The 15,694-nt window shown below is 51.5% G+C and overlaps 1 protein-coding gene across 1 annotated transcript; it reads left to right on the plus strand.

Annotated features, from left to right (window-relative positions):
• The first annotated feature begins 9,620 nt into the window (after positions 1–9,620).
• Positions 9,621–15,694, plus strand: LOC147646568 (maestro heat-like repeat-containing protein family member 7). Its single transcript, XM_086873262.1, has 16 exons — positions 9,621–10,208; positions 10,308–10,463; positions 10,733–10,797; positions 10,907–11,056; positions 11,246–11,394; positions 11,699–11,846; positions 12,094–12,281; positions 12,371–12,508; positions 12,788–12,902; positions 13,075–13,212; positions 13,426–13,602; positions 13,739–13,894; positions 14,053–14,154; positions 14,525–14,627; positions 14,908–14,964; positions 15,254–15,694. The coding sequence occupies exons 1-16, from the start codon at positions 10,085–10,087 to the stop codon at positions 15,451–15,453; spliced, it is 2,166 nt and encodes a 721-aa protein (XP_086729388.1). The 5' UTR covers positions 9,621–10,084; the 3' UTR covers positions 15,454–15,694.

Here is a 15,694-nt window from a genome sequence, read left to right on the forward strand (position 1 = left end):
TCTCAGCCCTACAAGATTCCCACGGGAATTATGGGACCAGTGATAATAAATGGAAAAGCTGTGGGTGCAATAGTGTTGGGACGTTCATCTGCTAGTCTAATGGGATTGTTTATTTTACCTGGAGTAATTTATGTGGACTATTCTGGTGAAATATATATCATGGCATATACACTGGCACCACCAGCCAGAATTGATAAGGGACAGCAAATTGCACAACTGGTGCCAGTACCACAATATACCCATCAATTGACACCATTGAAAAATCAATTACAGGGTACAGGTGGATTTGGTTCTACAGGAGGACTTACATTGCTTACCCTGGGCTTAAACACTTGACCCAAGCGAAAAGTTGTTCCCAATTATAACGGAGAATCCCACCAATTAGAAGGACTATTGGATACTGGGACAGACTCAAGTATTGTTGCTCCACAGTATTGGCCCCAGGAATGGCCTTTGTTGTCCAGTATGGTTACTGTTACAGGGGTGGGAGGCTTAACTTTGGCAAAAAGGTCTCCTCAAATCCAGATTCAATTAGATGGGAAGGTCATCAGTTCTGTTTTGTCAATTGTTCCATTACCAGACAAGGTCCAATGTCTAATAGGGCGAGATATTTTGTCCCAAATTGGTGTTATTTTGACCAATGAGCACCCTTTAGAGTAGAGGCCATTGTTTGGATTTTCCCACTCCCATTTAAATGGATAATTCAGGAACCAGTATGGGTTGAACAGTGGCCTTTAAAAAGGGAAAGTCTGCAGCTAGCTCATCAATTAGTGCTGGAACAATATCAACAAGGACATTTAAAGTTGTCAACAAGTCCTTGGAATGCCCCTATTTTTGTAATTAAAAAGAAATCGGGGAAATATCGATTGCTGCACGACTTACGTGCACTAAATGAACAAATGGAGCCAATGGGGGCACTGCAATCTGTTTTGCCCAATCCTGCAATGTTGCCAAGAGATTGGCCCTTGTTAATAATTGATTTAGAGGACTGTTTTTTCACTATCTCACTGCATGAACAGGATACTTGCAGATTTGCTTTTACCTTGCCTTCATTAAATTGAGCAGAACCAGACAAGAGATTTGAATGGACAGTTTTACCACAGGGTATGCGTAATTCTCCTACCTTGTGCCAGCTTTATGTTGATAATGCTTTGCAGCCACTACGTGTTCGATGGCCTACAACCATTATTTATCACTATATGGATGACGTTCTTTTTGCTCAGTCACAACCTTTTGCAGATTAACAAGTTAAAGACATTCAAACACAACTACTTCAGAATGGACTGGTTGTTGCACCTGAGAAAATACAGCAGTCATCCCCATGGAAATATCTCGGGGGGACTTTAACTGAGCAGTATGTTGCCCCTCAGAAACTGTCATTGAACATGTCACTTCATACTGTTCATGATGCTCAACGATTGCTGGGGGATTTGCAATGCCTTAAACCTGTTGTAGGTATTCCTAATGAACTTTTACAACCCTTATGACCTTTGTTGAAAGGTACTGATCCTACAGCACCTATACAGGTCACCAGTGAACAACAAGAAGCTCTCAATAAAATAATGGACGGTATCCAGACAGGTGTTGTTCGTAGGCGAGATCCAGACTTGGACATTAACTTTACTGTACGGTTTGGACATCAACATCTCATCGGTGCTTTAACACAGCAACAAAAGAAAACAGGGGAGATATGGGTATTAGAGTGGTTGTTGCCACCACTACAACAGAGACATACCTTAATTCAAAAAACTGAAATTTTAGCAGATTTAATAAAACAAAGGTAGAAGCGATTGTGACAAATTATGGGTGCAGATCCAGCTGTCATTCAGATACCAATAAAAAAGGACACTTTAGACTGGTATTTAATTCACAGTTCCACACTGCAAGAAGCATTGCTTGACAACAGCAGTGTGGTCAGTACTGGGGAGGTGCCTCGAATACCACTACGATGGATAGGCCAGCAGAATTGGATTGAAAAGCCCAAACGATCATTTGTGCCGTTACCAGGGGCATCAACGGTGTTCACTGATGCTGGAAAGAAATCTCGCACAGCTGCTGCTACATGGCAAAATTCAGAAGGACAATGGAATCATCACATTATTCCAGCTCAAAAGGAGGACACATTACAAACTCTGGAATTAGTCGCTGTTGTTTGGGTTTTGGTGCAGTTTAAGGGTCCTGTTAATGTGGTAACTGATTCTTTATATGTTGCAGGAGTGAGTGAACGTATTGAAAAAGCAGACATAAAGGAAGTAAAAAATCCTCGTTTATATGAACTGTTTTTGCAGCTTCAAAGAGCAGTAAAGTTGAGGACTGCTGCCTTTGCTATTATCCATATTTGTAGTCACAAATGGGATGTGGGTTTAGGAGAAAGAAATGCTAGGGCAGACCAATTGGTCTATAAAGATCCAAAAACAGGACTGTGGGGAGGTCCCAGCAAGGTACTGTATTGGGGACGTGGTTATCTTTGTGTGTCTACCCCCACAGGGCCTGTCTGGGTGCCGAGCCGATGGACTAAACCTGCTGATCCCAGGGATTTACCTTCAGCTGATCCAGAAAATTCTGCAGATACTTCTCGCTCTCTGCCAGCAACATAGAGACGGGATCTGATGAACTCTCACATGCAAATCTTGTATACAGTACCAGAGTGTGAATGTTATCCTTTTGTATGTTACATTTGTAAAGTGTGTAAATAAAAGTGCTGGACACATTCTAAGTGGGGTCGATCCCCAAGAGGGATTTGTACAGAGTGTTACAACTTTGAAAGAAATTTCACTGAGGTTGCATTACAGGAAGGTATACAAACAGGACAATTTGAAAAAGGATCTGATAGATGGTGGGAGATTTTTGCTTTTGGGATTAATCCAGAAAATTATTGTTATCATCCGAATACCCCTTTGCCGTATATTATTGAAATAACCACAATACGCTCTCATAAAACACTTACACAGGTCAGGTGTGATATTCCAGGGGTAAAAAATAAAAATTGGGAGCAATTCTTAAAATGGCAGTCTCGAGAGAAAGGGTCTTTCCCTGAAAGTTATCCCTGCTGCTGAGAAGATGGAACAGCCCGTGGTTCGAAGCAACAGAATCGACCCGCGAGGCAGAGGGGTAAAAGAAAAGGGAAGCAAGATCTCCCATGGGATCCAGCCAAGATGCTGGCTGAACTGCCACAATCTTTTTAAAGTTCTTAAAGGACTATCTCTGATCCGGTTGTTATGGTGGTTTACCATGATAAAGGGAAATGAAGGGCTCTTGATTGACATTGATGAGAGACAAAATATGTGGATAATGTGGGCCAATCAAACTGGACAAGATAATTTTTGCCTTTCAATGGCCACCCCTTCAGATCCTTTTCGAACTTGTTTAGTGGGTGCACCTTTAGAGGATTCACTCAATGCCACAATGTTTAAAAAATGGACAAAGAATTGGAAAACACCCAAGGAAGCAAACAAAACATTATGTGAAATCCCATCAGGTAAATTCACGATCAATATTTGTGACACAGGTTTAATCCCAGCAAATCCCATTGGTGCTCAAAATTAGTACATTGCTGCAGGTTTAAATGTTACCGGGTCAGAATCACAAGAGTTAAGACTGTTAGGCTCAGCCCCTAGCAATTATTGTTTAACTTTTGTCAATTGGGCTAGGAACAATCATGCAAAAAGGTGTCATGGGCCAAATGGTACAAATGTTTCTCCACAAAATTTGCTGTATTTGCAGAATAACGATGCATACTGTGGCAATTGGTCTCACAAGGTAAATTCTAGCAGTTCACCTCTACAATTACCACCTGGTATTTTTCTAATCTGTGGAGATCGTGCATGGCAAGGACTGCCAGCAAACATTTATGGAGGGCCTTGTTATTTTGGGAAATTGACATTGTTTGCACCCACTATACAGCAACTATGAGGAGCCAATAGAACCAGGTTACGAACAAAAAGAAGTGTGTTCCAATTGGGGCCAGAATGCAAGGATCAGGTTGAACTTTGGGAACGTCCTACAGTGATTGTGTCATCTGTTTTTACACCTGGAGTATCTAGTGCTCAAGCCTTAACACAGTTACGACGACTGGCATGTTGGACAGGAAAACAGTTTAATATTACATCAAAGGTTTTGTCTGATTTGCTTTTGGAAATGAACAGTGTTAGGCATGCTGTATTGCAGAATAGAGCTGCTATTGATTTTTTGCTATTAGCACAGGGCCATGGCTGTGAAGACTTTGATGGGATGTGCTGCATGAATATTTCTGACCATTCAGTGTCTATTCATGCTCATCTCCGACAACTACAGAACAATATGAAAATATTAACCATGGAAACAAATCCATTAGAGGAATGGTTTCAATCCCTAGGTCTCACAGGATGGTTAAAATATTTGGCACAAATGGCAATTGTTGTTATATTGATCATTGTGATTGTGTTACTGTTTATTCCTTGCATACTGCAACGCTTGCAAAACATGATGAAAAGGGCTACTTCTACAGTTTTGTTAGTACAAAAAGAAAACAGGGGAATTACAGAGGAATGGCTAGAGAATCATGTTCCCATGCAGCAGTTAGCTGAGCAAGAATGAGACAATGGAGTACAGTTGGTGTGAGATGTTGAAGGTCAGGAAGACCTTAGTGATAACTGTTAACTGAGAACAGGATGCTGTGATCAGAAGAATGTGAATTCAGCATAGATGAGCGATCACAGGAATGTTGAATTAGGTGGAGTGGACCTTAACTGAAATATCCAATAATGAGCTTGCTTTTGCACTATGTATGAGCCTAATTATTGATGCTATATAAGTGGTTTTAGAGTTACCAATAAATGAGACTTGCTGATCATTCATATTGAGTGCTGCATTTCTCCCGCCGAACTCATCATTTAGGTCCAAGTTTCAAACTGCAAAATTTTTACACTCAAGACACAGTCATGAAGAACATGTATTTCAATTTTCTATTCCTTTAACTGCAGTGTAAAATATCTTAATAATGGAAAACATCCATAAAATCTCTCAAGGAAGGCAGCTAATGGATCCTTTTCACTAGCACGGGTACAAACTAAGGAACTAAAATCAAAGCTGAGTTCTCTTTTTCAAAAGATCAGTTACCTCTGTCTTACTCCAGTGTTATAGAAGATTCTCCACTACATTTTTGGGGGTAATTTTTATCTTTCATATTTTTTTCGGGGTTTTTTTGTTTGCTTTTGTTGTTTTTGTTGGTTTTTTTTACAGAAAACATGTCCTAGAAAAGGCATGTCCTTTGCTCCTGGTTCCCGTGTGGAGCAGCTCCCTTCCCGCTGGCTGAGCTGCTCAGGCAGAGCCCGGCAGCTCCTGGCCCTGCAGGGCTGAGGCTTTTCCCCGTTGCTGGGCACAGACTGATGGAGCAGCACTGCTGAACACGGGCACACGCAGAGGGAGCAGAGCAGCTGCCTTTGCCCACCTGAAGCTCCAAGGCCAAACTCTGAGCAGGCACGGCTGCAAGAGACTCGCAGACTCCCTGTTGGCTCTGCTGCCCCACTTGTGCCCGGCCCAGCTCTGCGGGAGGCAGAGGGAGAACAAGGGGCAGCTCCCTCCCAGCCCCAGCCCAGGGACCCCTCCAGCCCCAGGCCTTGGGGCACTGTCAGCACCCGCTACTCCAGCCACGGCTTCTGCTGGCACTGACAGCAACAACCAAACTGGGGCTGGTCCCGAGGGAGCAGCAGCAGTGCCTGGATCTGATCCCTCAGTCTGGGGCAGCCCCCTGGCGGAACAGAGGGCACAGCAAGAGGGACAAAACCAGTCAAGGTCAGAGACTGGGAAGAGCCAGAGCTGGGAGCAGGAACAGCTGCTTCATTGAATCCTGGAGAAAGCTCTTGGCTGGGTCAAAGCACTGAAAGTGTGAAGAGCAGAGAGGAGGCCACACCAAACAATGCTCCTGTTTTCACATTTCCCCTCTCCGTGTCCCAGAAGGAATTGAATGAACTTATTCTTCTCTCCAAGTGGTCTCCTTCAGCTTGAGCAGCTCAGCACCAGGAGCTGAAGGAGCTGAAGCCTCAGGCCACAAGAGCTGAGCAAGAGGGGGCCTTTGGACTAAAGTAATGCTGCTAAGTAATGGACCTAGCTGAATGCAGCAGATAGAATCCTGGTATTATAGAATCCATTCTGCTGGAAAAGACCTCTGAGCTCATCCAGTCCAGCCAGTCACCCAGCAGTGTCAAGCCCCCCGCTAAACCTCGTTTCTGAAGTGCCAAGGTCTGCACAACAGGCCCTGAGTGAGGCCTGAACAACAGGCCCTGAGCCAAAGGTGATCTCTGAATGAACCTTCCAACCAAGGGTTATCTGTCCATCTGCTCATTACTGAAATATTCATGGTCATGAACACTGTGATAGATGTATCCACTCATCAATGAAACATGGATTGACCTTTCTGTGTTTAGAAGCCAGACAAGGCCATGAAATCTGACATCTGGCCTTGTTTGGGGTGTATGGTCAGAGACAACCCCCTTGGTTCCTCCTTGAGGCCTGGCCAGGCTTTGGCAGGGACGCAAGAGGAGGATGAAACCAGATGTTCCCACACCAGAAGTGCTATCAGTTGGTTTATTCAGCACTATCAAAGCTGGGCCCTCTCTCACAGCGGGGTTGGAGCCTCACCTGTGGCTGGAGGCACCTGCAGGAATTCCCAGTGTCTGGAGTGGCTCTCCAACCCTAGGCTTGTTTGTCCAAGTAAAATAACAATAACAATAACAATAATAATAGTATTAACAACACAATAATATATATTTATATATATAACTAAAAATCGATAATGTGAAATAATGCTGACAATTCCAATTTGTTACCTTTGGCTGCTCACTGTAACACTAAAATACCCTACAAAAAAGGACTAGCAAAGACCCAAATGTCAATGGTAAACTTTGTGAATTGTATACAAGGAATAAAGGAGGAAGGGATAAAACTGGCTATTTTTATAGGGTTTGCCGATGCTGTGATGTGGAATGCTTTGTCTGTTCCTGGGAAAAACACAGTGATTAAGACTGCTGGGTTTTTCATGTAACACACTATCTACAAGCTGCAGGATTGGTTGAACAATTGTTAAAAGAGCAGTTGATAAAATGGGGAGATGGGAACCTGTCCCGGTGGAGAACCCATCTCCCAGATGGGCTCCATGCCCTTAACCATGGGCCCACTGGGAAATGGAAACCCCTGGGTGTGCACGGCTGCACCCAATTTGCAAACACAGCCATGGATAGTGAGAGTTGGACTGCCTGGGAAATTGTTCTGGCTGTGATGGCCCCTGCCAGGGCCAGCCCAGAGGCTGCAGGGCTGGACCTTCATGCACTGTAATTCATTAGGAGAAATCAGAAGCAAATGAGAGTTTACAATACAGGAATAAGAATTCAGATTCCTCCAGGACACTTTGGTTTGATAACTGCTCACTGGAGCTTGGCCTTGCAAAGGGTTCATGTCACGGGAGGAAAAATTGATGCAGATTATCAAGGAGAAATTGAAGTAAGTCTGTTAAACAATAGTGAACAAGATTTGATTGTTCAACCCCATGACAAGGTAGAAGAAATATTGATATCGCAATTGGAAAAATAATTGTGAAGAAAGAATATCCACTTCAAATTGCCTCCATTTGTGGATAAAAAGAGTTTGGACCCAGCAGTCCTAATAAAGGAGCCAGAGTGTGGGTCCAGAGGCCAAATGGCCCTCCCAAGCCAGCTGAAGGAACAGCTCTGGGCAAAAACAACACTGTTTGAATCATGAGACCTGGGCAGGAACAATGGGAATATGTCCCTGCAGCCAAGTGTTCTCTGCCAGAACAAGTCGATGGGATGGGATATTGTTTTACAGACCCTGCCAGACCAAATCTCCCTGTTTGCCCCAACGGCCCCTTTGGAGAATGCTCAGATCCACAGGGCTCCATGTGAAGGCTGATGTGACCCTGAGGGACTTCCACACCAATACCAGACAGGAGCCTGGCTGTCCCTCAGGGACTGGGACCCGGCACCTCTCCAGCCGAAGGGAAAAGGACCCCAGCAAGCCTTGTTAGCCACAGACAGCGCAGTAAAGCTGAACAGCAAAGGACCTTGGGGACATTATTCTGGAATTCAAAAGGTGCCAGCTCCATGGACAACAGAATTATTGTTCCTAACGTGAATGAGGGTGAGGAAAAAGGATGAGTAAGCTTGTGATGGTAAAGCACAGAAATCCTTTCACATTGTGGCCTCCAGCTAGAACAGGGCTTGGTTTCTACCGGAAGGGAAAGCTCAGTCAATCCTGTAAAACTGATAATTGCATTCCTGTGTTCCACAGCACAGTTTTCTGTCAGTGTCCCTGCACTGGATCCGTTACGAGTCAGAGCCCATTGACAGAGTTTTGGCCACCCCACAGGGTGAGCCCTCCGAGGGAACCCCATTCCTCCCAACCTGAGCTGAGAACAAACCCAGCAATTAGTTACATTGAGTATTTTGGCTACTTTGATCTTTAAATTTTCAAAATAATTTTGATGACTAATGCCTTGATTAAACTTCAGAGGTGTTTCTGGCAAACAAAGATCCTGTCTGACTCTCAAGATACAACTTACAGGTGTTGGGGGTTAGGTGTCCTTTATTTTCTATTTAGTTCTGGCTTGCCTGTGGAATTTTTACTCATGACTTGCAGGGAAAACTTAACTGCGGGTACTTGGTGGGTGCTTGAGGAAAGATAAAGAGTTTGGCTGGGCCCAGGGGGGGAAGGGGGCAGGAAAAGGGGAGGGTGGGGACAGTTTGGTGGCTTCTTCAGCTTCGGAGAAGAACACTTTGGGTACAGAGCTGTTGTGGTGGGGAGAAGGGAATTTCGCCATCACCCAGATGGAGCTGCTGCTTCTTCTCCTTCTTCCCTCTTCATTGGTGGCCTCGCACCCCCTGTCCTGCCGGGACGTGTGGCAGTGCCAGCCACCGCCACGGAGCTGCTGATCCACCTCAGCCACTGGCCCGGGATCTCAGCTCATCCCTGCTGTTCCAGCTGAGTGTTCCTCAGAGCCCTGCAGGAGCACCAGCACTGACTGCCAACCCGAGGGGGTTTGTGAAACAAAGCCTCTCCTCCATCCTTTCCCGTCTCAGCCCAGAAAGCTGTCACAGGGTCCCTGGCTCTGTTTTCTTGCTAACGCTGTAGTTATTGTTGTTTGTTTGCCTGGTTATAAATATTAGTAAAAAACTGTTATTCCTATCCCCAGATCTCTGCCTGAGAGCCCCTTGATTTCAAGATTATCATAATTCGGAGGGAGGGGGGTCTACATTTTTCATTCCAAGGGAGGCTCCTGCCCTCCCTAGCAGACACCTGTCTCTCAACACCGAGACATTTCCATGAGTAAATTTTACAAAGTTTTCAATAAAATTCTTATTGATAAATTTGGCTCCATTTCATTTCTAACAAGCTGTTCCTAAAGATCCCGTCAGGCTGTCTTAGACACTTTGGGCAAGGGATTCCTTCCAAGCTGGGCCACTTGGGGGAGGGGATGGGGGCGGCCCCAGGGCGGAGGGCAGGGTGTGCAAGGGCCCTTTGTGACACGCTGCAGCACGGTCACCGTGGGATGGTGGCAACGGGAGCAGATGTCAAAGGGCCCTTTGTGACACGTGCTGACATAGGAGCTGGCGGTGACAGGGCAACGCCACAGTGCTCGGTGCACGCGACGGGTCAGGACGCGCCAGAGCGGTGCTGTGAGGAGCCCCCGCACAGCGCACTCCTTTGTGTCGGACCTGGAGCTTTTCTGAAGCACTATTACTACAGGTGACCTCGAGGCCAGACCACAGGTCTTGCTGACTTGTGGCCTTCTCGAGGCTCCCTTCTTAAGGTTCTCTTGAGGGCAGACCTTGGGACTTGGTGACCCGGAGCTTTTCCGACGTGTCGCCCATCCCTGCAGTCTCTGCCCTTGAGACCAGACCACAATCCCTGTCGAGGAGCCTCCTGTCCTTGTGGCAGGAGCCCTCAAGACCCAAGTGCAGGACTCGCTGTCTTGCAATCTTGCCAGGACTTGAGTCTTGCAGGTGCCTTCCAGGCACGACTGCAGGACTTGTTGACTCCGAGCTTTTCCGAGCCATCTCTCCTGCAAGTAGCCAGAAATCCAGTCACTGCCATGGAGCAGCGACCCCCAAGAGTGCCCAAGTTGGCCTGGCTTGAGGAGGAGGAAGAAGAAGGCTCTGGAGCTGTCCTGGCACAGGAGTCTGAAGAGGTGCAGGAGTTCCAGGCACCACAGGAGGGTGAGTTGCAGAGCTCGGCCTTAGGGCTAGTGCCTGTTGCCAGCTTGGCCCCATCCCATTCCATGCCATGCCATCCCCTGGTGCTGTTCCTATGGAAAGGATTGGAGAGTCTGGAAGAAGATACGGAGCAGCGACCCCCAAGAGTGCCCAAGCTGGCCTGGGTGGAGGAGGAAGAGGAAGAAGAGGAAGAAGGCCCTGGAGCTGCCCCAGCACCAGAGACCGAAGAGGTGCAGCAGTTGCAGCCACTGGAGGAGGGTGAGTGGCAGAGCTGGGCCACAGGGCTGGTGCCTGCGGCCATCTTGGCCCCATCCCATCCCATTGCATCCCATCTCATCCCATCCCACACTGTCCTGTGGACACACACCCATGGACAGCACAAAAAAGGGGCTGGGGCTGCCCCCTCAGCAGTGGCCGTGCTGCATCCCCTGGGGCATCCCAGGACTGTCCCTGCCTGGGGAACGCAGGGCTGGGCTGTGCTCTCCGGCCTCTCCTGCAGCACCTCAGCTCTGGCTGCTCTTTGCCAGATGCAGCCATGGACGGCACACAAGAGCAGGACACCGCCCGTGGCCGCTTCCGCAGAGCAGCGCAGGTACCTGCAGCCATCCCCACCTGCGCTGGGCCTGCTGGCACTGCTCAGCCCAGCACCGCACTTGGAGCACTCCATGCAACTTCCCTGCCTTCCTGCCCTTCTCCTACAGTTTCTTTACCAATACATCAAGAGAATTGGCAAGGAAGACACCAGACCTATGGACACTGAGGTCAAGACATCCTCAGAGGTCTTGGTAGAACAGAGCAGCGCTGCCCAGCTGGATCTGCTTGTAGAGACGGCTCTTTTCAATCCAGAGCAAGTAAGCAGCCTGTGGCCAGCCTTTGATCCTCCAGCAATTGCTTGGCTTTCCCAAGCCACGCCTGTTGCTCACTTGGAGCTTTTGAGCCCATGGCAGCATGGTGGAAGAGAAACACTTGTCTGGGGAAGAAGCTGGGCACATTGCTGACTCCCTCTGCTAGCATTCCAAGTCTCCCTGTGCCTTCTCCAGGTGCCCGCCGTGGTGAGGTACATCCACCAGTGGCTCATGGCCAATGAGGCTGCTGAGCACAGGATGGACTGGGCCCTGATGCAAGTGGCCGAGGCAGAGCCCGATGATGTGGCCATCACTCTCCTGCGGGTGGCCCCAACGTGTGACAGGTATGGGGCCCAGCTGGCCCGAGGCCTCAGGGCTCCCCAGCCCATCACCCTGTACAGCCCGGCCCTGGGCTGTGAGCAACACAGACTTGCAGGGCCCTCTGGCTGCTCCCTTTGCCAGCCCTGCTACAAAGTCGGCCCCCGAGCCCGCTGTCATGCTGCCAGCCTGCCCCTCAGGGGCCTGTCCCCACAGGGCTGGGCTGCCTGGCTGCTGCTGCCGCTCAGGGCCAGTGGGCACAGGCAGAGCTGGCGGCCAGCTCAGCTCCCCGCTGCTGCCCAGCCCACGGTGCTGTGTCTGACCCCGCAGAGCTGCTATGGCCATGTGGACGACCATCTTGCTCTCGCCCTGGATTTCAGAGGAAGTGACACCGCTCCTCATCAATGTGGTGGGGAGCTGGCCGCAGAAAAACCTGGGCACCTCTGATGGGGACAAGACGGCTGTCTTTTCCCTGACTGTGAGTTTCTGGAGCTGGCCTTTGCTCACCGCAAGGCCGGCCGCCTCTCCAGCAGCTCTGTTGCCTCCTTCCCCCACTGCATCTCCCTGCTTCAGGCACTGGCCACAAACCTGGCCTAGGGGCAGCTTCAGGGCCACCAGGCCCGCTGCTCCCCGTGTCTCCCCCGGCTTCTCCCTGCCATGCTCAGGCCCTGCCACACAGACGCCCCGGCACTGAGCGCTGTCTCGGGCTGCTTTGTCCTCTGCAGGCAACTCTGGTGATGTGGAAGATCCTCCAGGGGCCCTGTTGCCCACAGATCCTCACAGTCTATTTCCCCCGCCTCTTTGTGCATCTGCTCTTCCAAACGTACTTCAGTACTTTGTATATGACAGAGGACGTCCATACCTTCTGGAAGGAATGCCAGGAGCAACACGGCCTCTCCACCAGCCCCAACAGGTGCTCCATGCCACTCCTCTTGTCCCTGCCACTTCCCCAGCCTCAGAGCCAGCGCTCCCAGCGTCACCTGGGCTTTGCTGTGCACACAGGTTTGCAGTGCAGACCCTGAAGGCCCTGCTCTGCAGTCTCCACTTGGAGCATGTGGTGGTGGCAATGGAACGCAAGCGTGGCTGGGACACGCTGCTCTGTGCTGACACCCACCACTATGCCGTGGGTCTGCTGGCCAGGTGAGCCCCCCTTCTCCCCACTGCCTCTGGCATTTGTGCCCCCTGCCCGGGATGCCCCCCCACAGTCCCCGTGGCCATGGGCCTGAGGGCCTCGTCACCGAGGGATGGCCAAGGAGACTGCAAAAGGCTGCGAGAGGAACCTGTCCAGGAGCAGCCACATCTCAAGGGCCCAAATCGCCTCACAGGGTGCTGGGGCAATAGGACAACTGTGTCAGTCAGTCCTGGGAGAGGCTTTTCGCACCCTTGCTGAGACTCTTTCTGCCATTTTCCGCCTTCCAGGGTAATGCGCCGTGCATCTGCCCACTTGTGCAAAAGCATCTTAAGCTACCTGCTTGAGGTGCTCAGCAAACCGTTGCCACTCTGGGATGTCTCTGCCATGGCATTCCTTGTGGAGGTGAGCCTGATGGCCAGCACTACCTCGCTCAGCTCCCTGCCAGCCCTGTCCCCTGCCATAGCCACAGCTGCCTGGGATGGCACCCGCGCCCTGTGCTACTGCCTGGGCCCAGCCCTGCGCACTTCCAGGCTCCTGCCGGCCAGCTCCCCTCTCACTGCCCTGTGCCTTTCAGCTCCTAGATTGCCTGGACTTGAGTGACTGTGGTGACAGCCTAATGGAGATCTTGTATAAGTACCTGTGGTACAATTCCACAGAGATGCATCACCAGGTTCTCAGGGCTCTCCTCCTGCTAAAGGACCGTCCCTCCATGGTGAGAAGGGGGCAGCAGCTGAGGCCGTGTGGGCAGCATGAGGCTGGGCAATGCTGTCACTTGGCCTTGGCTGGCCTTTGCCTTGGGCGCTGAGGCAGCTCCTCCCAGCTCTCCTGCCTGCTGCTTCAGCTGCCCGAGTGCTTTGGGACAGACCTTTGGCCTCTGGGCCCTGCGGCAGCTGCCCGGGCTTTCACACACTTGTGTTCTGCACAGGCCGAAAGAATTCAGAGCCTGACAGGAAGACTAGTGCACCTCCTGTGGGACTTGGACAGTGACGTGGCCAGGATGAGCACTGCTCTTCTGAGCCATATTTTCCTGAAAGAAGACATCCCAATATCCTGGCGCAGGGCCCTGCAGCTGGCTGAGCCGCTCCTGAAACTCCTGGACAATGTAAGGCTCTGTGCCCCAGCCACAGCCACTGCCTGCTGCCCGGACACTTTGTGCCCTGTGCATTTGCAGACCTGTGCCGATGTGGGCCATAAGAAGCCAATGATAAGGTCATTTTTCCTTCCTTCCTTTCATACAGCCTGATAGCCAGGTGCAGCTGCTCTCCATGTCTCTCCTTCGAAGAGTGATGTCTTCAGCAGAAGAAGAAGGAAGAAAGCCCCTGAAGGAACGAGTGTACCAGAGCCTGCTCCCACTCTTTTTCCACTGCCAAGATGAGAATCGGCATGTGGCAGAGGTGAGGACTCCTGGGCTGCTGCTGCGCCTTGGCAGGGGGCTCAGCTGCCTCCTGCCCTGACGCAGGCTTGCAGGCTGCAGCCTCCTCCAGCCCTTGGCACTGGGACACTCCTGTGCCCTGCCTTGTGGGGCCATTTGCGGCTCTCTGCTGCTCCCCAGGCCTCTCGGACAACGCTCCTTCGCGCGGCTGGCTTTCTGAAGAGGCCAGACCTGGAAAAAGCTGTGAGGAAGGAGAAGCTGTGGAAGTTTGCCAAGCTCGTGGTAAGGACAGCCTGGAAGTCCCAGCCTCAAGCTACAGAAGCCCCCTGGCCCCGGTGCTCAGTGTGTGGGGCTGGCAGCTGTGCCCCTGCCCACTGCTGCAGCCGGGGGCCGCACGGCTTCTTCTCCAGCCCCCTGTGGCCCCGAGCCGGGTGCCGATGGAGCCCCGGCCCAGCGGGGCTGCGGGCCGGGCCGGCACCGCGGCTCCCCGGGCAGCAGCCGGCCCTCTGCCCCCTCCAGAGCCCGGCGCCAGCGGCTGCTGGCCGGGCCTCAGGGCTGGCCGGGCACGGGAGGCCGGGGCTGGCCGCAGGCAGCAGCGCCCCGCCGAGGGGCAGAGCCCACGCCAACCCTTCCCTCCTGCCGCTCTCTCCAGCTGGCAGACCACAGGATCCCCTTGGCCGAGCACCTGCGTCGGGCCCTGCAGTACCTGCAGGACCCACAGGAGACCCTGAGAGCGGCGGCCATCAGGGTCATCGGTGAGTCCCGAGCCCGGGCTCCCTCCCCGCCCCGCCGCAGCTCGGCCCCAGCCCCGGCTGCTGCCCTGGCAGCGGCACCCGGGCCCGGCGCCCTGGAGCCTCGGCTGCCCTCGGGGCTGCTGCTGCCGGCCTCTGGCAGCCGTGCCCTTGGGCTGAGTCAGGGTGCGGCAAGGGCCCGGGCTGAGCCCTGCCGGGGCAGGAGGCCGTGTGGCCACAGGGCTGGCAGCGCCGCTGGCAGGGAGCTGTGCTGCTGGGACCCTGACAGGCTCTATGTTCTCAGGGATGGCCGGGGAGCAGCTGAGGGGGCAGCACGCAGAGCTCCAGGTTTTGTGCAGAGGTGAGCCACGGCAGCAGGCTGACAGTGTTGGCTGTCGGGGGCAGCTGCAGCCCTGGCCAGGCTGTGGAGGGCTCTGCTCCCTGTCCCGATGAGGGGCGGCGTGGGCAGAGCACAGTGAGATTTCAGGGCCACGTGGGGCATTTGTGGCCAGCAGCTTCGGGCTGACCCCCTTGGTCCCTGCTCCCTCCTGGCCAAGGCAAGAGCCGGCTGGCATGGCCCTGGCAGGGGGCTCTCGATGGGCCCCCACAGCTCTGGGGTCTGACCGTAGCTCTGTTCGTCTCTCTTGCAGCCCTCGAACGCCTGACGGAGGACAGAAGCTGTGCCGTGTCAGACCTGGCACTTGAAACGCTGTATGTCCTCCGGGCCATCCAGAGTGCCCGATATTCCATCCTGCAGAGGATGCAAGACCAAATCCTCAGGGCATGGAGGACACGGCCTCGTCTGTCGGGCTTGGGCTGGCTGCGCTGCTGGAGATGTGGTCAGCGCTGACCTGAGAGGCTCTGTCTTCTGGGGCCACATGGGCCAGCCAGGATTGTTTATTTCATAAGGGTTGTTATTTTCCTATTTTCTCTTCTTTTTAGTATGTAAATAATATAGGATATGTTAGGGCTGAGAGGCTCTATCTTCTGGGGCCACATGGGCCATCTGTTATTTTTTTTTCATAGAGATTATTCTTTTCTTCGTTTCGTTTCCATCTAGTATGTAAATAATATAGGATATGTTATAAACC

This window comes from Cyanistes caeruleus, unplaced genomic scaffold (genome assembly GCF_971803275.1).
Source record: "Cyanistes caeruleus unplaced genomic scaffold, bCyaCae1.hap1.1 HAP1_SCAFFOLD_91, whole genome shotgun sequence".
Taxonomy (NCBI): Eukaryota; Metazoa; Chordata; class Aves; order Passeriformes; family Paridae; genus Cyanistes; species Cyanistes caeruleus.